The sequence below is a fragment of the Triturus cristatus genome, chromosome 6 (assembly GCF_964204655.1).
Source record: "Triturus cristatus chromosome 6, aTriCri1.1, whole genome shotgun sequence".
NCBI classification, from domain to species: Eukaryota; Metazoa; Chordata; class Amphibia; order Caudata; family Salamandridae; genus Triturus; species Triturus cristatus.
The window spans coordinates 979363904-979389497 of NC_140589.1; the positions used below are offsets into that span (position 1 = coordinate 979363904).

The following is a 25594-nucleotide window of genomic DNA, read 5'->3' on the forward strand; positions in this document are numbered from 1 at the left end:
ACTTTTAGCTTTCATAAAATATGGTATAATCACAGAATATGGGAATTTGTCTAACGCATTGTGATTATAAAGATCATTGAATGTATATTTCCATGTTGTATGGTTCCTTATGAACAGGAGTAAGGCTGTTGTAAGTTGGTGCAGAAATGTAATCAGTTGTATGGAAGTTAATTGTCACATTTGGGTGGCAGTGTATTTATACCATCAATCTACATGTCAATAAATGTAAATCTATTGGTAGCACATTTGTGTTTCTGGCTGAGCTGCAGTTTAAAAGCACTTTAGTGATGCAAAGCTGAGATACATGCCTGTGCCATGTAGGAATACCTATGTATATGGCTTAAAGCCCCTCCTTACATACATTATAAGGATATTCCTGTAGAAGGTTAGAGACATCTGAGGTGACTTGCAGTATCCTTATCATATATGGCAGGGGGTACTTTATTCCTTATAATACATGGTCATATCATCACCTTTCCCACTAACAATTTCAATTCTTGGTGAATAGCTCTTTCATATGAAAGGGAGAGCATATTTGCAAACATGAAGAATACAAAAAAAATCTCTAGTACAGAATTAAACTAATCAAAAAGATGTAAGATATTTGCTGCAAAAAGATATTAGAATTTGTTTAATAAGCTCGGAATGTATAAAAACATACGGCAAGATGGCAACATTTCTATAATAACCTAAGGAGTACAAAAAATGAACATGCTTCCATAAATATCTCTTTTCTGCGCTTCACTGTGTAGCTAGAAAAACAGAGCACAAGAAAAAAAAGCAATGTTTTGTTTAAATTAAAGACTTTTTTTAAACAGGGATTGCAGAATCCCATGTTGGTGCTTTGTAGGATGATAATTCTGTGCTTAATATATAGCAATGTGGCATACTGCACATAGGAATACATATGTCCTCACAGTGACCAATTGTCTAAAAACTGTTTTTATTGTTTACACAAACATTAATTTTTGGAAAATATGTCTATTTAGAATAAAATAAGTATATTAGAAATGTGCTTGAAAAAAACACTTGAGCAAGGATTAAAGTCTATTTTCACATAGTCATACATCGGATTCATTATTAAAACTTGATACTTTTTATGAAAAATTACTTTAAGAAAGCGTACATTGTGCATTCAAAGAAAAAACTGTCTAACATATATGTCTGTCTCTAAGCCCTATAGCAGAAGTTCATATGTGTCCTTAACTAGCTGTTAATCACCCAGCTTCTTGGAGACAATGCTTGACCGCTAGGCCTAGAAAGGTAGAAGTGTTGTCAACAAGTGGTTATTTAGCAGTGAATAACCATTTGGGAAATGGTAGGAATAGTTGGCAGATCAAAGGATGCGATACCAACTGTTCTTTTGACTTGGAGTTGCCTAGTGACACTAGCAGAAGATGCTATCATTCATACCCTGTGCCCTGCTAGACTTCCTGGTGCCAAACCCAGCAGAGGAGAAAATCATATTTGTTTCTGTCAGAGGAAAGAGCATCTCGTCTAAATAGGGGATTGGCTACTGGCATGACAAGGGGCTACGGGAGCCATCTTGTTCCGGGGTACATGGGAAGACTTACATTAAACAAAGAGAGTGGTGCTGGAAAGGAGATGGGGAATGTGCAAGTAAAAAGTTAAGACTTGTATGAGGGAATTTTTCAAACACTTCAGCACATAGAATAAGACTGACAGCTCACCACCATCTCCTCAGAAAATGTTTTTGGTCTTGGGAGGAAAAAATCTCTTTAAAAAAAAGATTCCCACTCCTAGAATGGAATATGGTTCAAGGATTTCTAACTCTTACTGTAACTGCCTTCCAAGGGTCAAATAGTTGATCAGTTTGCCTGCTCCCAGGACAAAAAAATTAGAAAAACACCAGGCTCCAAGGCGGTCCATTTGGACCACTGAGAACTGGACCCTGCAGAAGCCCTAGATGGAGAATGGTTGGCCAGCTTGCCTGCTCCCGGAACACAAAAATCAGAAAAACACCTGAATCCAAGAGGTTTTATTGGACCACTAAGAGCTAGACCATGCAAAAGCCCAAGATGGAAAAAGCCTATTGCTCGTAAACCTATTATGCGTACCAGAAGACAACAGGAGGAATCAGGAGGAACTTTTCCAGCAGTTAGAAAAAATTGGAACTTTGAAATGTTTCCACTTTTAGAGGACCGGGACGAGATGCTAAGACTTTATTTTCAGGGAGATAGCAAGGACAGATTTTTTTTCCTCTCAGAGTTCAGAGTCACACTGAAAACTAGTTCAGCAGGGCCTCATGGTAGAGGCACCCAGCTTCATGGAGCCCGAGCCGGTGACAGTTTCCAGTCTTGCTCCATTGGTGGATTTTGAGAACCAAAAAGGTGACTAGGCCAAAAGGTAAGACCTTGGTCAGAGAAAGACACCAAATCTCTCTGAACAGTGAAGAGAACTTGGGGCCCGATTCACAGAACTAACTTAAGACAAAATCCTAAACTTACTACCATTTTGGTATTCACAGAAGGCACTTACTCATTTCGGTACTCACAGAAGTTAGGAGTCCTAAGTTTAGGACTCCTAAATGCCTTCTGTGAATACCGAAAGTCTTAAAGTTAGGATTTTTCTCAGTTTAGGAGTAGTAAAGTTAGAACTCCTAACTTTAGGACTCCTAAAAGCCTTCTGTGAATACCGAAACTCTTAAAGTTAGGATTTTTCTCAGTTTAGGAGTAGTAAAGTTAGGACTCCTAACTTATGCCAATTGGTTATAAGCTAATTAAACATACCCTTTTAAGGGTCAGGGCACTGACACTGAGGTCTCGTTAGCAGGCCTTAGTGCACTCTCAGAGTTGAAAAACCAGCAGTATTAGTCAAACATTTGGAGGTGATCATACAAACGAGACATTTCTTTACAGGCCACCCTTCAGACAAAAAGTGATAAGCAACCGACTCACACCCTGGTAGTTATTATCTAAGTGGATGAACCTGGAAAGGCCATCTACAATGGCATGGTAGTCTCACATCTGTGTTTGACTGTGAAGTCCATACTCTGTAGGGAAATGGACCACCTAACAATTCGGGGTTCTCTACTCTCATCTGCATTAACCACCTGAGAGGTCTGTGGTCAGTTTGAACTCTGGAGTGAGTCCCAAACATGTAGGGTCTCAGTTTCTTCAGGAACCAAACCACAGCAAAGGCTTCACTTTCAATTGAACTCCAACGCTGTTCTCTGGGGAGGAGTTGCCTACTAATAAAGGCAACTGGCTGATTTTGGCCCTTATTTTTTACCTGTGCAAACACAACCCCAATTCTAGGTTCAGAAGCAGCTGTCTGGACAATAAACACTTTACTGAAATCAGGTGCCTTCAGGACAGGAGTTGAGCACAAAGCTTCCTTGAGGGTACCAAAGACCTTTTGACACTGCTCAGTCCAGATAACTTTTCTGGGTTGCGTTTGGGCAGTGAGTTCTGTGAATGGAACCACAATGGTACCATAACCTTTTGCAAACCTCCCATAGTAGCCAGTCAGGCCAAAAAAGGCCTGTCCTGGGTCTCTGTCTTATGAGACACCCAGTCCAGAATGGTCGGGATCTTGGGCTGGAGAGGTTCAACTTGGCGTTCACTTACTTGGTGGCTCAAGTACACGGTTGAGGCTTGCCCAAACTGGCACTTACATGCTTTGATAGTCCCTCCTGCCTGTTGCTTTAGCTGGACCAGGTGATTCTCCCAGGTGGCACTAACTACAGCAATATCATCTAGATATGCTGCACTGAAACTTTCCAACCTGAAACAACTTATACTTTGCTTATTTTGAGTTGTGTGTCTAATGTCCATTTACAAGTAAATGCAGTTTGGGTAACAATCTCAATATTATAAACAGCAAGAGTTGGGATCAAACTCTGTGTAGCCAATTGCATGATCATTGGGATCACGACTGTCAGCAAACTTGAGGATCACACTGTGCACCCATTTACTTTTTGCTGCTTCTGTATGATGAGACTACTATGCTGTATTGTGTGGGGATGTGAACATCAGTGGAGTGCGCATGACACACACAAGGGACAAGTCAAGGGTATGCACTTTCTGTGTTATTTTCTATTTTATTGAAAAATGCTAAAATAAAGAAATTAGAAAAAATAGAAACAAATTCTTAGCCATTTGGGGTTCAATCTTATCTAAGCAGTTTTCAAAGGAATGAACAGATTTAGGAGATAAGACAGCCGCAATCGGGCCATCCCATGAAGCCTCTCTTCAGATGTTGTGTGCAACAGTGCTCAAATAGGGTTGTTTCATTAAGTGAAAAGGTGCAGAATTCATAGGATTTTGATGATTCCAAAGACAAGGAATACCCAGTTTTTCAAACATAGCTCAGATCTAATATCCCTGGTTTTGCATAGTACTTCTTTATAGGGGCTGAGGACTACTTCATCCCTATATGAGACCAATATATTAGCGGTTTCAATTTTGGAATCGGGTCAGCACTCCTAATTCTGATTTTCAAAAGCAAGTGGAGTTTTGTTATAATTGAGGGTAGCCCTAATAGCATTGTAAAGCAACAGCTGCTTACAATTTCACAAAATTAGTCCACCCGATAATTCCAGTCCATAAAAAATAGCAAAACGCGATTGAATTTGCGCCTTATAGATCTCAAGAACAGGAAAAATAATATATGAGCCGGCCTTCTAGCAAAACACTGCCAAACAATGGCCTATTGAAACAACACAACAATCTTCTTCTCCACCGTTTTCAGCCAGGTTAATTGAGACAACCCTAACATACAGGTAATTAAAACATAGACCCTCTCCAAACTTACATTCTCCATTGATGCTTAGAAGATGTAAGTGGATTATAGACAGTGATGTTTGTTAGTTCAGGGACAAGCCTCACAACTCACAAAACTAAGGAACACATTTCATAAGATTTTTGAAGAACATGTTTAGATTAAATGGGTGTTATCTGTGAAAAGTAGCATACAAACTTTGATACCCAAAAAGAAAGGGGAGTCAGTCAGGCACCTATTGAGTTGTTAATAACTTCAATTGCATACATTATAAATGGCATTGGAACCAGTATGTGCCCTTTACCAGGATTGATGGTGCAAGCTCACCATTTGGACCATATGTCAATCCATAACAATTATTTTTATGCAGGCATTAATTAAATTATGGCTATTTTCAGATAGGCCATTATTCACACAGTTCAATGTGGGGAACTGTAGGGAAAGCAGATACGAGATCTAGCAATGCCACATATAAAGCTTCCTGGTTTACATAAACATACTTCCACAGTAGGAGATTGAATCTAATGACGTGGTTGATGGTGCTGGTAATACCCCTAAGTCCTACTTGCAAATGAGAAAGCATGTAGGACCCCTCACATCTATTAAAATAATTTGTGATATTTAATGCAGGATTGCTTCTTAAAAATGGGAACAATTCCATCTGTAAGCCATGAAAGGGAATGTTGGCTCCCTATGCTACTGTAATGGAAATAACTTGGATAATGCCTGATAATTTTTAGTATGTTTGACCTGCAACAATCAATTAAGGGAAAACTGAGGGGGGTCTAACAATTTTCACAAAACTCTAAATCTCATCCTTTCGCCTTGTTTAGACAGGGTTCGGACTTTACACCTTAAAATTAAATGAGGGCCTTAATGCGTGATCTACCAAAATATTGAGTTTTTTTTTACTCTATCTATACTTGTTGGACTGCACAGTATCGACTACCACCATATAGTCAAGAAGAGCAGATGTGGAGAGCAAATCTACATTCCTCAATGTATGGTTATGTTGATGATGTGTAGGTGGTCAATATTGTGCAGTCACTACAACGGTACGTCACTATATATTCACACAAATGGGGAGGAACTAGAGAGTGTGCCTTCCCTCGCTCTTCAAACTAGACTATTGACCTCACAAGAAGGACAAATCCCAACTCTTATATTGAAGACCTGGAAAAGTTAGCTTACAAGGGGTCCAAAAGAAGGAAAAGTAAGAAACTAAGAAAAAACCTTCTCGAAAATCCAAATTCTTTCAATGATTGCCCTCACCCACTATGTAGCGGCATGCTTCGTTATAGGGCTGACACACCTAGCTGCAGACCAACCATCAGGGTGGAGTGCATGTTTTTTTTGTATAAATCTTAAGAAAAAAAAGAATATTTTTCTTATGAGGGATCCCTATTGCGGAAAGAATCTTTTATATAAAACTGTCTTGGAGGGTGCCTGTATATTTGTTTATAATTTACCCCACTTGACAGGGTTTAACTTTTAAAAATGGGAGGAGTTACATCTCCATTACCCCATCTGCCTGTAGCAACATGTTTCTGCCACTTATTAACACCCTAGTGGGTCACTGGCCTTCCTTAGGATAGTGATCCTTCATCATAAACCTAGTCCCTCTATGTTTATTTAACTGGAAAATCAGGACTGTATGTTATGTAGGTACACTCATGATGCCTACAAGAGTCTCATTATTGCCTCTCCAAACTCGGGGCCAGAGTGGGAACACCGCCCTGTAGTCACACTTGTATCAAGGTACAGTGTCTCCTCAACAGCCACTCTACGCTCTAAGCACTTTACTAAACATGAAGCCCATTTAACAATGAGAATGCACACTTCTCAGAAATTGGACTCTTTGGTCCTCATTACAAGTTGGGTGGTATAGGATGAGTTATTTGCCACACCTGGTAAATACCGCCATCCCGGGGCGAAGAAATAACTAGGTGATGGTCATACCTCATTTTCAACTTGACATGAGGCATAACATTCAGAATCTGAATTTAAGACACTGAATTCTCAATGTTTTGCCTTTTTTATGACCTTTTTCACATACAAATTTTGTCAGGTTTGATCCCTTTGCAGTCTCCTGTTTACCTAAGGGTCAGAATTTAGCCGTCAGATTATAAAGTTTGTCTTCTAGACATATATAAAAAGGTCCAGATTACGAATGCCTGGGGATAAGGTGCTAATTATGGCACTGATGACATCTGACTCCTGGGGTTCGGAAGTTATTGAATACAATTAATGCACCTATTCCAAGTTTTTGTAGAACAATGTGGATTTCATGGCAAATACCAAATCTTTTTGCCTGTTAATTCTAGCAAGTTTAACCTGCTGAAATTTAATGAGGAGTGTAAACTTCATCAGGCCTGGTAATCTCTACATGCAGTAAACTCCAAACAATTCAGAATTCTGGCCTCTGCGCAAACACAGGTTTGTGCAGAAGACAGAAAACTTCAGGTCACCTTTTCTCAGGAATATGAGTAGCGTACCACAAGTGGTGGTATTTAGCACACCTAGTAAATGCAACTTTACCAGTGTGGGCTATTAACTAGTTGTGGTAGAAACCCGAACTATTTACCCGACCAATTTCTACATGGTCTGTTTTTATCCCCCACTGGTTTACATTTATAGATATGCAGGGTTTGGTCTGAAAATGCTCGGATTGTCATGTGACAATTTCCACGGGCCCCTGATCATACTGAACAGTATTCTGCTCAGCATAACATTCTTTACAAGTAAATGTAGCCTCCTGTATAAACACACATTCCTCCGCCCCATGTAATGAAACACTTAATTCCCTGCGGAGAAAGCCCTTCCCCTACACCATCAGTGAATCTGGAGGTGATCCTTTACCTTTACATGCTGTAAGAGCTGGAGTAATGTCCTACCATTTCAATGGTGAAAAGGTGTTGGGGGGAGATAGGCAATGCCCAGAAACATGCCTGTTTGTAAGTGTATCTAAACTTTCAATTCAAACCACACCGTGTAATGCCCCCTTCCCACCTCTTGAATTTATTTTACAATTGTGTATTTTGTGCAGTTTAGGGGGCATATTTATGAGAGCCTTGCATCACGTTTGCACCACGCAAAGTGGTATATGCATGGTGCAAAGCTCTGAGTCAGATTTCTGAAGTCACACAAAGCCACGTTGCATGACTTTGGGTGGCCTCATAAATCTTGAGTAATGCAACGCATCCCAAATTGCTGCGTCACCTTACTCTGCACAAGGTAAGGCGTTCCATGGGCATTGCGCTGGATATTCCCATGCAAATCCCATGGGTTTTGGTACATTTCCAGAGTTGCAAGGACTTGTAAACCTTTGAATGTGTCAATATCGTTCGCCTCCCCGGGCAGGCATAAAGAGAAGAAATATCTATATTTCTCCTCGGTTTTTCCTCTTTCTATGCGTGTTCCATTCTGCAGCATACATAGAAATAGGAAAACGCCTCTATGGATTGTTTTCATGCAGGAACATCCTGCACAAAAACAATCCTGGTCGCGATGGTGCCTGTGTTAGCGCTAGGCTGCTGAAACAGTGTCAGCGCAGGGGGAAAAGACAGCAATTCTCCTTATTGTATAAATATGGTGCATTTCTACCCCTTTACTTTGACGTAGGGCAGCACAGAAAGGTGACTTGCTGCGCTGCCCTTCGCCAAAACCCCTTAAATTAGCCCCTTGGTTTGGAAACCTACAGTATCAAATGCATTTAAGCCCACCAGGAATCATTTTGTGGATTCCATAAAGCCATAAGTTAGACATTTTGTGACTGTAAACTTACATTTATGGTTGTAAATACTTCTGCCATTAAGGTCTAGTGTGTTTGCTAACAAATAGGCCGCACCATTCGACATCCTTCTGAATCACGCCAGCATACATCTGAGGTCACAGTAACAGCGCTTTAGAGTCCCACTATTGACAGCACCGCTCTACTTCAATACAATGGCAATGCCTATTCAGGAATAAAATCGATTTCCCTAAATACTAATGTACACAGGCACTGATAACTCACAAGAGGCCTTAAGTCGAAGACAGATACAGCCAAACTCTAACAGTGGGCACAGAACTACTGTTTTACCCTCAAAAACGCATTAGGAGTGGTAGTAAGATTTAAAGGTATATGGCGCTCTTTTTCTCCTTATGGATTAATTGCCGAAGCTTGATGATTATAAATTAGTTAATATATAAACTATATATGCACATAGCACTTTGTAGAAAATAGGGTATTTCTTAAAAATATAAATATAAAAATAGGCACATGGCACTTTCTATATTTGCACTTTGTACTTTGCACCTTTTTAAAAAAAATTCTATTTAATGTAATTTATTAAATTAAATAGGTTAGATAGGATCTTTTTTAATATAGGACTGTGGGAATCTGATCATTTATCAGCTGCTTTCTGAAAATGTAATATGAAATGTTTTGTATAAATTGTTGAACATGCCTGCTTAAATATTTATTTCTTTTTTCTTTTGTTTGGTCATGCTATATGTTATGTAAATTGACATGTAAAATGTTTGCTTTATCTATTTTTTTCCTGTTCTAATAAAAATTATTATAAAAAAAACAACAACAAAAAACACATTATATATCCCCAACAATATGTTGGACTACAACATATATTAGATATGAACTGTTTTCAATCATTATTAACCAGCTGTTTCATATTACTGAGTACTGACTTCGAGAATGTAATCTACTTATTTTTGTCACTCTAGTACACAAAGAGAAAAAAGACCGAGAAGAAGATGTAAAGAAATCATCACTGAAAGGTAAATGTATCTTCCTCTTCAAGGCTTCAGCAGTACATTCATCTGAAAACATGTTGGCGGTTAGGAGAACATGTCCTCCTTAAAGGGAAACAAACAAATAGTGGGAAAGATTTGTTGTAGCTAGTTTTCGCGGAAGTGTACACCCACAAGATACAATCCATACAGTCTCCCGCGCGCAAAACATTGTGACTCACAGGATGTGCATTTTTCATACACAATCGTGTTATTTCTGTGATATTCAAAATCTTTTTAACAAGATGGAACCTGGTTTTGCCCCTCATTTTGATGGCCCAGTAATTTCTATTTAGGAGCAGGATCTGGACACGGTGAGCTTCATTTTTCTCATTCCGACATGCATGATGCACTAAAAATGCATCCACAATCATACCGTATGTTATCGGTAATTTCTCATTCAGAATTACTGCATAATTTTATTAGGGCATTTGTGTCCGGTCTTTAGCCTCCTATTTGGGCTCCCAAGTACTTCTCCATCAGTCCCATTGGGAATGATGTTGTCTGCGGTGTTACTACATGCATATCATGTTTCCTCAGATTTTTTAGATGCTGAACACATGCTAAATCTCCAAGGGAAAGTGTATGAGGGAATGAGAAATTATCAGAGTAACTGGACCCAAAATGATTAATTCATTCAGTAATTCTTCGTTACCTGGAGGATTCTTATGGTTGAACCTGGAGTGTCCATTAATTCTGCATCCCTGAAGTTATCAGAATCTCGCATATTGTGAACTTTGCGAATTAGGAATTGAAACCCAGCATCCAGGGATCTTGTAATGAGGCCCTTAAGAGACTTGTGTGAATCTCATTAATAATACTCAATGCAGAAGTACGTTTGTTTGCACAGAACATGCATTAGAATTAGAGTCCAGGGGCAAATAAATAGGGGTGACCAAGGTGAAACCTTTACAGGACTAGAGAAACATCACATACACCACAGGCAACAAATATTTGTTATTTTCCCAGGACAGATGTCTCTGCTGTAATGGATGGGTGCAGGGCCAGACTGGCCGTAGTGGGCATCGGGCTATTCCTCTGGTGGATGGAAGATTGGGGGCCAGTTTTGCAGCGTACTACAATATCGTCCGCCAGTAACAAAAGCAGCAGTGCTTCACACCTGCAACCCCCACCCAGGCATGGGCGGGACTGGTCTGATAAAATTGCCAGGGCTGCTTGGGGTTTCCAGGTCGGCCGCCGATGGGTGAATTGAAATATTCAAGGCATGGTGTGGAAGGGGTGAGTCGCTGGTCTAAGGGAGGGGCTGTGACACCAGAAAATAGTACTGTCCCATAGGAATCTTGGAAGGCTGGAGGCAGAGGCAAGACTGCAGGCACGGATGTGAGGGGCAGAGGATGTACCAAGGGTGTTTGCACAGGCTGGAGCAGTCCACCCACTGCACTTCATAGCTCATTTTGGTCGCTGATGGCAGCAGTAATGGCAGCACCTTCCCCTTATTTCCTTAAAAAAAAATCCAAGCCATGTCCTTAACAAAATGTGTTAAATAAATAATAATTTTAAAAATAAAATAGTTTTGAGTTATCAGATTTTCCAATTTTATGTACCCCTAACAATGACGAGGAATAACAAGAACTGACAACAATAATTGTTCACATTTATTTGCACTTGACCACCACCAGCCGTTAGGATTTAAATCTCTGTATTGATTTTATAGAGACACGATACACAACAGCCCAACTACGGCCATCAGCCAGTCGTGTTTCAGTGGTAAATAGCAGGCCTGCATCACGCAGCAGTAGAGGAAAATAAAAGAATAGGAAAGAAAGATAGAGAGGATCAAGGCTGGAAGGGAAGGAGGTGTAGAAGCGAGCGCCTGGTCTCTAAGCTTCCATAAGGATACTAATGATCTAGCGATCTGCAGCTTGTGTTGTGGATGTCAAATGCAGAATCCGTAGGTACTGGGGGCAAGACAACTCATGAGATTCATCAGACAAATACTGTAGGCAGGTTTGCCACATCTTGTCAAAGGGGGAAGTTGTTTTGCAGCAACTGCAGTTAGCTTTTCCATCCCCAACATGTCCCACATTTTGTGTAGCCAGTCCGAATGTGTGGGCACTATTTCTGTATCCCATCTGGCAAGAAGGATCTGTTTTGCTGCTACCAGTGCTAGGGTAATCGCTCTGCCTCTATGCGATCACAGTGAGTAGGTGAGTGGGTTGGGGATACCCAAAAGTATATAACTGCGGAATTTGAGTATATATGTTGTAAACATACCATTTACTGCATTCAAAACTACGGCCCAGAAAGATTTCAATTCCGGGCAGTGCCAGGGGAGATGTGTGAGTGGAGCCTCTTGTCCACAGTATCACCAGCATTGTCCACCTCCCGTGTGATCCTATGCAGCTACTCTGGCATGGGTGATCGACCAATAGTAGGTAATCTTCAGGAGCATTTCTTTACTAGTGGTGTGGAGGGCAGAGGTGCATGCTCGGTTTAGGATGCCATTCCATTCTTTATATGTGAAGGTGCACTCACACTCTCCCTCATATCTAGTTTGTGCAGGCAAAAAAAAAAGTGGCATAATTCTGCCTGGTAAATTATGGAAAAGCAAGGCAGAGCAAGGGGCTTATAAATAAGGCCCCCAGAGTTTGAGCAAACCATGCTCCTTACTGAATGTAGCACTGATCCAGTAAGGTATTAACATAGGAATTTGTGTTGATCCTGTAGGAGATGGTTTATATATGGATTTGCAGGCAACTGAGGATGTGGGATAAGGAAAAGAAACAAAGACCACTTTGGGCCTTATTATGATGTCGGGGACACCATATCGGTATGGGAACCGCCTGACCATTGGTCGGCGGTTCCACATACCTAATTACAATTACAACATGGTGCGGTCACAAACTACCATTTCCCTATGGGAGCTTGTACTGCTGCCGTAAACCGGCCGTAGCACGAGCTCCCATAGGGAAATGAGAGATTGTTGAATCCCTGCACTATGTGGCAGGCACTTCACTGTGTCTGCCACATGGTGCATGGATTCACAGGGGCATACCAAAGGATACCCCTTCGGCACCCAACTGCAGACTGCAGGGTTCAAGAGAGCCCTGCTAGGGGTCCCCAATGTCACTTTCTGACAGGCTTTCCATGCCGGAAACCCAACTGGAGAAACGCCATCCATTGGGTTTCCTGGGCTCTTTGAGTCCGTCGGAATCCAGCCAGAATGACCGGCCAGTTTCAATTTCCACAATGAGGCTATGAAAGCCTCCGACTTGTGGTTGGAGGCTTTCAGACCCTCATCGTTATTGGGCACCTAATGTAGTGAACATGGGTTATAAAGGAGCAAGTAAAAACAATATGTATTTAACCATGCCAAAGGATAAGGACATCACAATCGTATAAATACAAATATTACATTTTTTTTCAATCATCAACACCAGCACATTTGTTAGAGCAGGAATCAGTTCAAATAAAACTCTGGTTTATCATCCCAAGCTCACAGGGCTGATACCCACTTCGATACTGTGACCCAACAAGTCAACGGACCTTGGCCATTGTAATTGAGAAGATTAGGAGCAAATCATTACATAAATATTAATCACAATTTGTATCTCTGTTCAGTCAATAATGAGAATTTTCTTAGATTTGTAAGCGTTTTATTGTTTCAAACTTTACTAGATCGTCTTTGTTCAAAATCATACGTTTTATCCGTATTACTCTCAAAATAATCAATCTTTTACAGAATTGATAAAGTAATAATGACTAATTCAATACAAATACAATGCATAAAGTGTGTTGCATAATGGAAGAAAATCCTTACTCTAAGAATAGGGCAAAAGGTGTCAGTAGGAACCCATAAAGAGTTCAAGCTCGAAAGAGAGTGAGATGACGCATAAAGCTCAGAAATATATCCAAAGGTCTAAGCAGAACATTCCATAAAGAGACGTTCACGAAACTCAGTAGAGTCTCAAAACAAAGCAAGGGAAATGCGCAGTAGCAGTAGCAACCACAATCAAGAGGATGGCAGGAAAGTCGGGGAATGACATGAAAGTCATGAAAAAGCATGTTAACCTACTCTAGGAACATGTACTATTATAAACAATCAAAACATTTAAGTTGCAGTTAATGTTGCATCTCCTCCTCCTCTCGTCCAATCCTCTTTCAGGGTTCTTCCTGGGAACAGGTTCACTCCTCGTCTTCTCATGCAAACACAATAGTGTACAGACAGTAATCTCGGAATGTGACACTTTGTTATTTTAGTCTAAACTACACATTAAGAATCTTCAGTCTAAACATCCTTTCCCACGAATGGGTCTGCATTTCTAACCTAATGAAACAATTGATATGTTAGCTAACATTGGGCTGTGTAAAAATTGAAACATCTGCATTAACATAAGAACATTATTTCCTTGATTCTATCCTTTGGAAATAAAATAAGTATGATAAAAGAGGTCAAGTTTGGTTTATGTGCTGCATTTTGTGTGATTATTCTTCACAATTCTACAAAATAATAAAGTCTAAAAACTCATTTTGAAATCTTAAATAAGAAGAAATATTTTTGAGAGCTATGTGACACATTTATTTAATAAAAAAACATGATAACGAAAAAGTCAGGAATTAAAAATGTAATGAGTGCATCAGTAGATTCTTGTCGGACCACTTTCTAAGCAAAGCTGCTTTAAACAGTTTTGAGGCCTAGTACATGTAAGTGTGGTTAGTTACTACATTTTGCATATTTTAAGATTGCAGTATATTCACTTAAGTCTGCATGTTAATATCATACATATATTTTAACTGTATTATTTTTCATTTTGCTAAAAACCCCTGTTCAATCGCTTCATCTGATGTTTATCTTAACCATCACATCACATTTACACATCTAAATCCGTTAAGGCTCACTCTCATCTTCAGTTGAGTCTTCTCTTCTTCTTTTTAAAATTTTGATCATTTAATGCTATATCTCTCTATATTCTTTCACTCATTTCCCTGCTCTTTAATTTTTCAATGCAATATCTACAGCCTTTGAATAAAGCAAACAAGGAAAAAAGGCAAAGCCCTATCATTAATATTCACATTACAATAGCTTTCAGGATTCCTCCTCCTAAAGTGGCAAACCAATTGGCAATGGTTGAGACTCCTTTCCAAAGTTTTCTAAAACACTAAGGGGCCGATTTCGATGTCAGACGAACCTGAGTCCATTGGATTAATTTCCGACTGACTCCATCAAAATGGGTCGGTCTGAAATTAATCCAAACAGCAGATTGCCATGCTGTAGGACCGGCTCTGACCCTCTATTGCATCATAATCGGCCCCTAAGTATCTCTAATGGTTCTAATTCAAGCATCAAATCAGAAATGTTCTTTGCAAATTCTATTTTCTTACTTTCGTCTGATATAAAGGTACAGCAAAGTTGAACATTTAACATCTTGCAGATGCCACCTTTTTCTGCAAGCAAAATGTTTAATGCTAAGTGCATGTGCAAAAATCATAGATCAAATAGCTGCTAATTCTGTCTTCACAACTATTATGGCTCCAGAAGTGCTAGTTACAAGCTTGTCATCAACTGGTGAAAACTTTGTAACCTTTTTGTAATTTATTATGACTTCTACCAGTGGTATAATTACACCAACAATATCACCCACTAATTGAGTTCCATCTTCAGCACAACAAGTGTGCCTGGTGGATTGTGTCAATGTTAAACCATCAATACAATACATGCAACATCTTAGGAAACAATACAGCTAAATAAGAAAAATCATCCGAATCAGCAGGTTACTGTCTTTTGCGTCCATAGCCTGTGTGCCTGTGTGCATTCTTGCACTAATCTAGTTATGTAATCATCTCTCTTGTAGTTTGCAAATGATGCATTCAATTGCTCCTCATATGTTGTGTGTGTGTAAGAGTTGTAGTTACATTTCTAGATCTAATCTTCTAATCAGGTGTAAAATAGAACCCTACTAATAATATTGTACTTACTAATAATGCTTCAAGAAAGACAATACACATAATAAATTTGCATCTATTTCTAAGGCAACACATGTTTTTCTGTGGTCAGATCATTTAAGCAAAAGTGTACAGCAGTAAGTAAATAGTTCAGTTCACATTTTTTCAATTTGTTTTCTTGGACAGTTTTCTTTAAGCAGTCTCGCTTGCACAGTCTTTTAATTTTCAGATAATCTTGTTATAGACAACTTTAACCCTAGTCTGTGTTCTTCTAACCATAGGCCTTTGGCCTAGATAAATCTTCTTAAAGCAATTTTTTTAATAACAATCTTTTGCACTTTCAATCAATATTGTCTCAAATGTCGTTCAAACATTTTCTTTTCAGAAAATCTTTTTCAACAGCTTTCTTACAATTTTTTGTTTTAGAGGGACTTCATGGGGGTTTAAACTAAGATTTCATGTCACACATTCAGCACTTGGTTTACATAGTAATTCCACTCAGGTGCAGAATACCTTCAACAAGGCACTGTTTTTTTTCAATCTTCTTAGTTTTTGTTGCTCTTCCTTTGTGCCCCTTGCACCATTTGACTTTGTCTCTTTAGTAGTGATAGTTGGTGGTATTCGATCAACTGGCGCACTTGTTCTCAGTCTCCTTTGACCATAGTTTTGTGGCCCCTCAATGTTGCTGCTAACTCTTCTTCTTCCAGTATTTGTCCTTTCTCCCGAATCCTCTCTTCATTCTGCCGTTGTCTCAAATGCATTCTCAAATTGAGGTTTGGTATATTCTTCTTCATCAGAGACTTCAATCCCACTTTGTGACATCACAGGAACTTGTTTTGGTGCAGCTGTCTCTGACTCTTCACCCCATTGCTTCTTCTTGTAGTGGTGACTCTAGTAATACTGCTCCTTGCAGTTGTTCAGTTTGTTGTGACACAGTCCCCTGTGCTCTTTATTCAAGCTCAAGGAACAAAACTTCTCCATATGGATCTCTGACCCTTCAAGTGTGCGAAGCATGCACTCAGTTTAGTACTCCGGCATACTTAACAGCAGGGTTCATTATTAAAATCATCTGGAAGGGGCCTTTCCATCTTGGTTCCAGACAAGTCTTCTGAAAGTACTTCTTGATCACAAACCAGTCTCCAGGATTAGGACCGCAGCACTGTCCTCGATGTGGGTATTGTGTGGCAGCTTCAACCTGGTGACAAACAGAACACACCACATCAGCCAATCTTTTGCAGTAATTGAGTATCATGTCATCTGTGATGCTCAGAAGTGCATTTGCAGGTACAGCAGGCATTCCCATCACATGCCCCATCAAGATCTCATGTCTTTCAGTCTAGGATACTTTGGTTAGTCATTAACAGCAAAGATAAAGCATCAGGCCACCTCAGTGATGTAGAAGAAAAACCTTTGCCAATCAGTACTTTATGGTGCCATTAAGCTGTTCAACGATATCAGAAGCTTCAGGTTAATAGCTACAGTGCAATCTCTGCCCAATTTTTAATGCTGCACAAAGCATCTTCAGGACCTCAATACTGAAATAAGGTCCATGATCTGACTCCAGAGAAACTAGCATTTCTTAACTTGGTATTAACTTTCTCAAAAACAGTTTTGCTACAGTGAGACAGTTATTTCTCCTTGTTGGGTAGGCTTCCACCCACCTGGAGAAAATGCACACTATAACCAGGACATATCTCAAAATGGTGCAAACAAGCATCTCAATAAAGATTATCTGCATTCTGTTGAAGGGACCACCTGATCTCCCTATGTCGCTCAGTGTGACGTGTGTTTTTTCCCTGAATTAATTTGTTGACATGCTCTACAACAATGGCACAATCCTTTCAAAATCATCCTAAATATGGGATTAAACATTTTCTTTCTGAACAACCTCACCATTTCATCTCTTGCTAGATATATGTATCCATGGAAGTGTTGTTTCATAGAAAACAGCAAACTATCAGGCAACATTGTTCTCCCATCAGCTGACATCCAGATGTCATTTGTATTTTTCTCACAACCTGTGCTAATCCAACCCTGCTGCTCTGTTTCTGAAACATTTTCCTATACTCTTTTGAGTTCTTCCCATGTGTCAACTACTGCCATCTACATTAAAGAGACAGTGTCCTCTTCAGATTCATTTGCGTAAACACCAGCTCTATTAAATGTACAGGCCACTATTCCACAATACCATGCAACGTCGTCAGGATATCTGTTCCCAACTACCATTGTCAGTTCAGTGAGCTGCTCATGTAAATACTGCAACCTCTGTGTGTAACTGGAGCACCTCTAGCAAGTTCCTCACATGCTCGCCATTTTGTATTGGCCTTTCAGAGGATGTCATGAAACTTCTCTGTGACCACAACTGTCCAAAGTCATGCACCACACCAAAGCCGTACTGACTATCTGTATATATAGTCACTTTCATATGGGCTGTTAATCTGCAAGTTCTTGTAATGGCAATCAATTCTGCCACCTATGCCGAGGTAATAACGCGAAGCAATGAGACTTATACAATACCATTAATGATGCAAATAGCATAAGCTGCTCTCAGCATACATTCATTGTTTCTCAGACATGAGCCATCACTGAATATATCATCAGGCTTTTTTCACAGGTTACTAATGAATGTCTGGCCTTGGCTTGATGCATAAATCCATGACATCTAGACAATCATGTTCAACTTCATCTCAAATATTTTCATTTAAACAGGTAACAGTGTTGGGGGTTAAACATTTGACACCTTTTGAAAGACACACTGTAAGATGATAGGATCTATTTCATATTTGGCGAGCCTATTGTGGGTCACGTACTGGGTTTTAGTTTGGGTGATCAAAAACTCAACCGTGTGAGGGATGATAACAGTTATAGGATGTCCCATCACTATGCTCTCCCTCCTTTCAATACTAACAACAATATCTGTGACAGCTTTAAGGTAGCCGGACAGTTCTGCGACTACAGGGTCAAGGGTAGTCGAGAAATAAACCACAGGTCATTGAGCGTCACCATGCATTTACATAAGCAATGAGAGAGCGCAGCCCTCTCTCCCACTGGAAAACAATGTAAACATCTTACTGTAATCAGGCATTCCTAGTGTCGGGGCATGACAGAGACTTTTTCTCAGCTCTAGAAAAGCTTTTTTTTAAACAATCGTTGTCCCATGGAAGTGGATCAGGCACATCTTTATCTGTCAGCCTCAAGCTTAGCCTGCAGGGAAAAGTTAGGTACGCACTGCCTGCAGCAGCCAACCACTCCCAAAAGCATCCTGGCTTCTATTTGTGTTTGAAGTGGATTAATTTGAAGAAACACTTCCACCCTCTCTGGTGACACATTTCTCACACCTTTCTCAGTGGTATGTACTGGACTTCTTTTTGACAGTGTTGCAGTTTACTTGGAGACACTTTGTGTCTTATTTATGAACCTGCTTGCATCACTATTGCACCACTCACAGTGATGCAAGAGTGACACAAACCTTAAGACACAGTTTTGAAGCCACACAAAGTCACTATGCGTGGCTCTGATTGGCTCCAAAGATCTAGAACAATACAACGCAGGCATACAGCACAGTGCAAATCAATGTGTTGTGATACTCTGCCCTGGGTAGGTATTCCATGGGTGTTGCGTGGGTGTTCCCATGCAACTCCCATGGATTATCAGAACTTGTAAACCTGTGGATGCGCCAAAAACGTACATCTTTCCAGGGGAGGCGTAACAACGAGAAATATATCTATTTCTCCTCATTTCTCCCTCTTTCTGTGTTTTCTGGAATATACAGTACAGATAAAAAGAGGAATATGTCTCCCAGGATTGTTTTTGTGCAGGAAGGCATCCATTCTGGCAGAAAAACACTACACTACAGGCACCCTTGCACCATTGTGCAAGTGTGCCTGTGTTGGCACTATGCTGCCAAAAGGTTGTCAGTGCAAGGGAATGGACAGAATGTGCCGTATTGTCTTAAATACGGTGCATTCCTTCCCTTTACCTGTCACACAGTGCGGCTCAGCAAGGTGACTTGCTGCACTGCATTGCGTGACTTCCTCATAAATGAGGCCTTTGTGTCCGTTCTATGCCAGATGAGTCAATAAAGCAACTGTGTCCTGTTTACAAACTTCTCGTGTCTCTCATGCTACAAGTAGGTCACCAATGTATTGCATGAGAACTAAATTGTAGGGCATCTTTAATGACTCCAGAATGTTTTTAAAGATCAGTTTGTTGAGACACAAAGGAAAATAAAATCTCTGAATCTTAAATTTAATGGCAGAGGTCGATGATGATGAACCACTCTGCAGTGCAAAGAATCTGGAAAAGAATAGTGGCTGGATTCGGTACCACAGGACAACTTGGGACAACATTGCAATTAAAGTTTCAGAGATCCTGCACAATCTGATATTTAGCAGTAGGCTTCTGTAAACCCATAGTCGGAGAGTTGCACGGACTCCCAACGAGTTCCTTTAAAATTCCTTTCTTCAGCATATCTTACGGGTGTTATGCAATTGTTTCAGGTGTCAAATTGTATGGTGGTGTTTTTGGATACACCAAATTTTGTTTCAGTGTGACTCGGATAGGTGCTACACTTTTAATCAGTTCGATATCTTTCCCTGTGAAATTCTACATTTCCACTGGGAACAACCCCACAGCTGTGTCTTGTCGAGTCATTTTAAATTCAAGTCTTCATTATCTGTTTGGAACTCTACCCCATCTGGATCACAGTAAAGTATGCAATTTAACTTACACAGCAAATCTCTTCCTTGATTTGGGACTTGAATCACAAACCAATTGGTGTTTGTCCTCAAATGGCCCTATTTTTACAGGAACGTCTTTTGAAACTTGGTTTGTGGAGAAGTGTGGCTCAATGATTAGAGCTCTATTGGTTAGGGGTATACCCATCAATCACCCTCCCGTTTACCTGGGTATCTGAAACGCAATATATAAACAATTGGTAAGGAGGAAAAGATACACAAATATTTTTGGACACGGTATCCGTGTCCAAAAATATTTGTGTATCTTTTCCTCCTTACTAATTGTTTATATATTGCGTCAATGATTAGGGCGGCAGACCCTGATGCAGAGGACTAGCCCGGGATCAGGGTTCAATTCCCCGCCTCGGTGGGTCTTGGGCTCAAAAATTCCACGGACCTGATAATTCTCGCCTCGGTGCCTATTCCAATCATGGAGTCCCACTCTGCAACTCTGGGTAATAGCTTGCTTAATCTCCACAATGGCCCCCACAACGCTAAGGATGCCTGGCCTCCACCTTGGGGGTACCCAGGAGTGGACGCCTCACAGGGAAAGCCAGGATGGGTTCCACAGCGGTATTCGTACAAGCGCCTTGAGACCCTTGCGGGTGAGTAGTGTGCTATACAAGTATCAAATTTACATTTACATTTACATTTGTAATTTGTTTATTTCAAACTCCTACAACTTAGGTCTTCTTTCCTGAGATTGGTATGTCTGGGACTTCCACTGTTCTCATGGTAGCTTAGGTATTACTGGTTACAATAAGGAATGACACAGGTTAGCCATTTCTTTCTCCCTCCACAAATGGTTCACTCTGGTCTGCCTCCTGTAAGACTGCGCCAAGCAAGCAAGCTTCCTCCCCTCAGGCACAGCAGCATCATTGTGAATTGTTGGAACTGAAACCTTAATTTACAAACATAGGAAACTGTTGAAATGGGATCTGATTTTGGTTCTGGAATGGATTTTAGTTTGCTTTAGCCAATTGGCTAAAATTAAATCTGAGGCTTCCCATATTCTGTGGGACCATCAGGGCTTGTGGAACTTGCATTATTGGGACCTGTTTCTGCATTGGCACTTCCATTTGCTGAACTGGCATATTTTGCATCTCCCTTTGATTTCCTCCCTGCATTTGTGCATTTCTGATTTTCTGTCTGCTGAGGGATTAAGTCTACACTATCAATGCCACAATCTTGTTGCAAAGGTGACAAGGATTCTTGTCTTTAGTGTTGCAACATCCATACTAGTATTTGGATCAACCCGAACACAATTCTTCTGGGCTAACATGAATTTCTCCTTAAGCTTTCTCTGCTTCATCTTTTGCAAATCGCTATACTATTTTGCATATCACAGGATTTCTAATGACTTTGTTCGCCAACAAATCACACCCTGATGTATTTACTACTAATTTCTGGTCCACACCCAATTACAAACTGGGACTCGAAGAAGTCCATATCACTTGGTTAAGGATACTCTTTCCCACTGTGTTGTTGAAACATCTGTAGCAACCGCTCTTAGTACACATGCACTGATTCCTTTGCGTCTTGTGAGGTTCTTTTAATCTTAGCCCAATCAATGTCTTTTTGAGGCACCTTGCCTTTAGGGAAAGTAATCGATGGTACCTATTTTTCCATGACCACAGGAGATGGTGCATTAGTGCGAGCATCTCTTGTTGGCTCTTAACACACCCATTATACAGCACCTTTACATTAAACCTACAAATCATTTGCAACAACAATGTCAAAGAATATATTCAAATCAATCCACACCACTTTTGAAATGTTAACAATCTGTCATCCTGTGCGTGTCACTGTATGGGCCTGTCTCTTAACTATGGAAAATTGTTCGTAAATGCTGCAAGATCACCTCTGCTCCATGGTACATGGACATATACTCACCCTGATATTTCTCTCAATGGATAAGCCGAAGCTCCCTCATCCTCCTGAGAACCACTGACTTTTTATTTTCCCCATCTACTTCTGATTGTTTCTTTTTCTTTTCATATTTCTTTGACCATTTACTTTCTGATTTTTCCAAGTCACTCCACTTACGGATGAATTTCACTAATTAATTTATGTGCAATCGATTCCTGAATACCTCATTGTTTCAATAGCTACATCATCCAATTGAACTCTGTACCTTCTCTGTAAAGAAAAACTTCTTGAAAGATCAACATCACATTTTTTAGCCAAATCAGTTAATTTATCATGTGTAATTGCTGCATATATTGCCGTTTCATTACTCAGGTAAATCAATTATTGTTCCGAATACTGTTTCAAATGTTCAAAGCATCCCCAATAATCTCCTCTAATTCCACTTTTAGTTTGGAAACATCAAGTGATCTCTCCCTTTCAGGGTCTGGGGTAACTTGCTGTTCTACACTCGCTGTCTTTTTAAATCCTGCAGCTTCCTCAAACCAATGTGGAAAACTTCAATCTGCAAATAAATTGGTCTCTCCCTGGGCTATTGGTGTCATAAAGGCAACCCTTCCCACTTCTCTCAGTGATTGAATAATTTGCGGTGGATTCTGTGATGTCAGGACAAGCCCTGTTACAGGTACTCCTCCAGTAGCTCCTTGAACTACGGCATTTGGAATTATATAAGCTAGACCAGTCATTGTGTAAATCTTTCATGGCTGTGCTGTCAAAATCCTAGTAAGGGATGTTGCTACAGTTACAATTGAAGTAATAACACCAGGAGACATTACCATTGGAACATTCCCAATTCGTCAGGCACTATGCTTCTTTCAGTCCAAAAACCTACTGGGGCAGAAGCCACTGTTACATCAGATGGCTAACATTGCATCCAGCGCCTGTCTTTGTCTCATCTTTTTCATCTTCTTTTCCCTGTGTTTTATTCTTTTTTGAGTTTTTAGGTGTCTCTGTAGAAATAACTGGGTATAGTCTAGTCCCTCGTCTATTGCTTTTATTCCATCTCCGTTGTTCCTCATCCCAATCGAGCATTTGCATAATTATGCACTGCTCTTCTAGTCTTATTCTGGTAGTGTTGTACGGTTCCTGCTAATCACGTAGGACTGTGCATTTGGACAACATTAACGTCAAATTATGAGGACTGCATCAATTCAATAAAACTTTATTTTATCCAGTGGAATGCCATAGATGATAAAAGTATACAAGTTTAAAAAGACAATTTAGACATCCTATTGTAAAATTGATGAAAGCCAGTAATTGGGGCAAATCATGACAACTTCAACACAGTAGACTTCAATATATAGTAAATGCATTAATTGATTGTGCCACAATCCTTACCCGGCCCTCTACCAGTTAATTAATAAAGACATAACAAAAAAGGTAAATGAAGTATACTATTAAAAATGTGCATTTAAAAAATAACAATGATGTTATCTACATTATTAAGATCTCAAATCTAAGTCACATGATTAGTTTTCCAGTTACCAATAAAAACTCAAGAGAGGGGATAATTTGAAATTGACACATTTCTCCCTTATAAAAGACGTCTTCTAAGCAGGCAGACCCACAAAAAAGATGCTACACAGAGACAGACATAAGGGTCACAGAGCTTCTTCATTAAAAATAAAGCAGTTCGGCATTGGTTAGAATTGTGCAGCTGGAAAAGAGGTAAAATATATCTACATCTCTGATCCTTGTAGTATTTACAGGGAAAAAAAGAGGTGAAGTCAGATTGGAATAACAAATTATCTCAGGGACACTGAGACAAGTCGCTGAAAGAATACTTTTTGGCTGAAAAGCCTATCATCAAGGGTATTACTTACTGAATTTAACTTACTAAATCAAGGGTATTAAGTTAGTGTGAAATTCTAAAAGAATAAATCTATGCTGTAAATCTTTTACACTTTCCAGATACGCTAATTCACCTTCAGTTATAGGAGGGATCTGGTGGTAAAATGTTGCTACTGTTTTTACTTGATGTCCTTCCTTGCATAATTAGCCTTGGCCAGAAATAGGGACTTAAGTTTCATTTAGGGAATTTGGAGCAAAGGCTCGAGTTTGTATTCAGTTTTGGGGCGCATAATTTGTAACGTGGTTTTGGCATACTCTAACCAAGCCATGACAAATAATTTTGTATTATAGCCTGATTGACATCCACAGTGTTTCTTCTCCAAATTGAATGCCACAACATAATCGGAGTGAGTCTTACTATGTCCGTTATTTAGGGTAAACCCAATTCTAGGTGACAGATATAGTTAGAAAATGAGGCGGGATGAGAGGCGACCCTTTTTAAAAAAACATCCTCTATCTTCTGCATGGAATCTAACTGTAGCATTCCCCACAACCCAGCCCCGTATGCTGCTGCCGAAATTGTTTTTGCACGAGTCCAATCATATAATCAGTGTATGTTGGCCCAATTTCCAGCTAGCCCACAGTGTGCCATCTGGACCCTAGCCTGACAGGGTACTGGATGGTGTCTGCAACCTCCAAACAAGATCCATCTCATTACCTCAAGGAAATCATGGAAACAGATCTACCCTTTCATTGTTACGTAGGCATGCCCAAAGAGAGACACAAGAAATATGCGAATAGGCATTTCAAACATTTATTGAAGTGATTCTATTATTATTTAAAAAGCATGAGCTGCAATTATTAGTGGGAAGAAACAAAGCATTGTTACCAGCATTACAAGAATGGTGCAAATGATGAACAATTCAACCATTATGACAGCTACTGTGAATATATGAAAATATGAATATATGTCATACTGATATTCCTATTTAACACTAACTATACTCTAGAGAGCATAGTGAGAATGTGTTCTCCCATATTTCTTGGAGCAACCCAGCTACCCATACCTATGTGTGATATCAGGAACCAGTCTGGTGTAGAACAATTCACCGTCCTTTGCAGTATAGGGATTGGAATCAACTGGGCTGAATCTCAGTCACACCAAACGTTCCAGGATAATCCATAGACATGCTCCTCAGAGGAACTCAACTCATAGGTCATTTATATAATAAAAGCCTGGTTTCATTCACACTGTCAGAGGTGCAATGCTGATGTGATTGTTTGTGTTTTTGGTTCAGATATGTCTCCAACCGGACAACAATATGCAAGGGCAACATGCTCAGTGTTCTTTAGCTTTGGACAAAGTGTACAAGTGTCATGATAAAATGTCTACAAAGAAGAATGAATTCTTTATTTTATGATTACCTAAAATCATTTATAAATGCGATACATATTACATCTAAAAGGTAAGACATACTGCAAAGTGATACTGTAATCAGTGCCCATGGAAGTCGCACGAGTTGGGAAGTTCTTTGCGGTAGCTGGAAAGACTCTATGCAAAACGAAAGAACAAAAGACAATAGCAAAATAACACACTAGCCACACTTCTCCAGCTGGAGTGCATTACAACTTTACTAGCATTACTGTAACACTTGGCATTATGTCTTACCTTTTATATGTACTAATAACATTGCACTGATTCACGA

At 39.8% G+C, this 25594-nt stretch overlaps 1 protein-coding gene across 50 annotated transcripts in view; it reads left to right on the top strand.

Moving 5' to 3' along the window:
* Positions 1 to 25594, top strand: part of LOC146820883 (uncharacterized) — a 1936624-nt gene that overhangs the window by 344510 nt on the left and 1566520 nt on the right. For all 50 annotated transcript variants that reach the window (XM_085611721.1, XM_085611696.1, XM_085611722.1 and 47 more), the window contains one exon: positions 9466 to 9519. In XM_085611721.1, coding sequence (XP_085467847.1) covers positions 9466 to 9519 — 54 coding nt within the window. The remainder of the gene's footprint in view (positions 1 to 9465; positions 9520 to 25594) is intronic.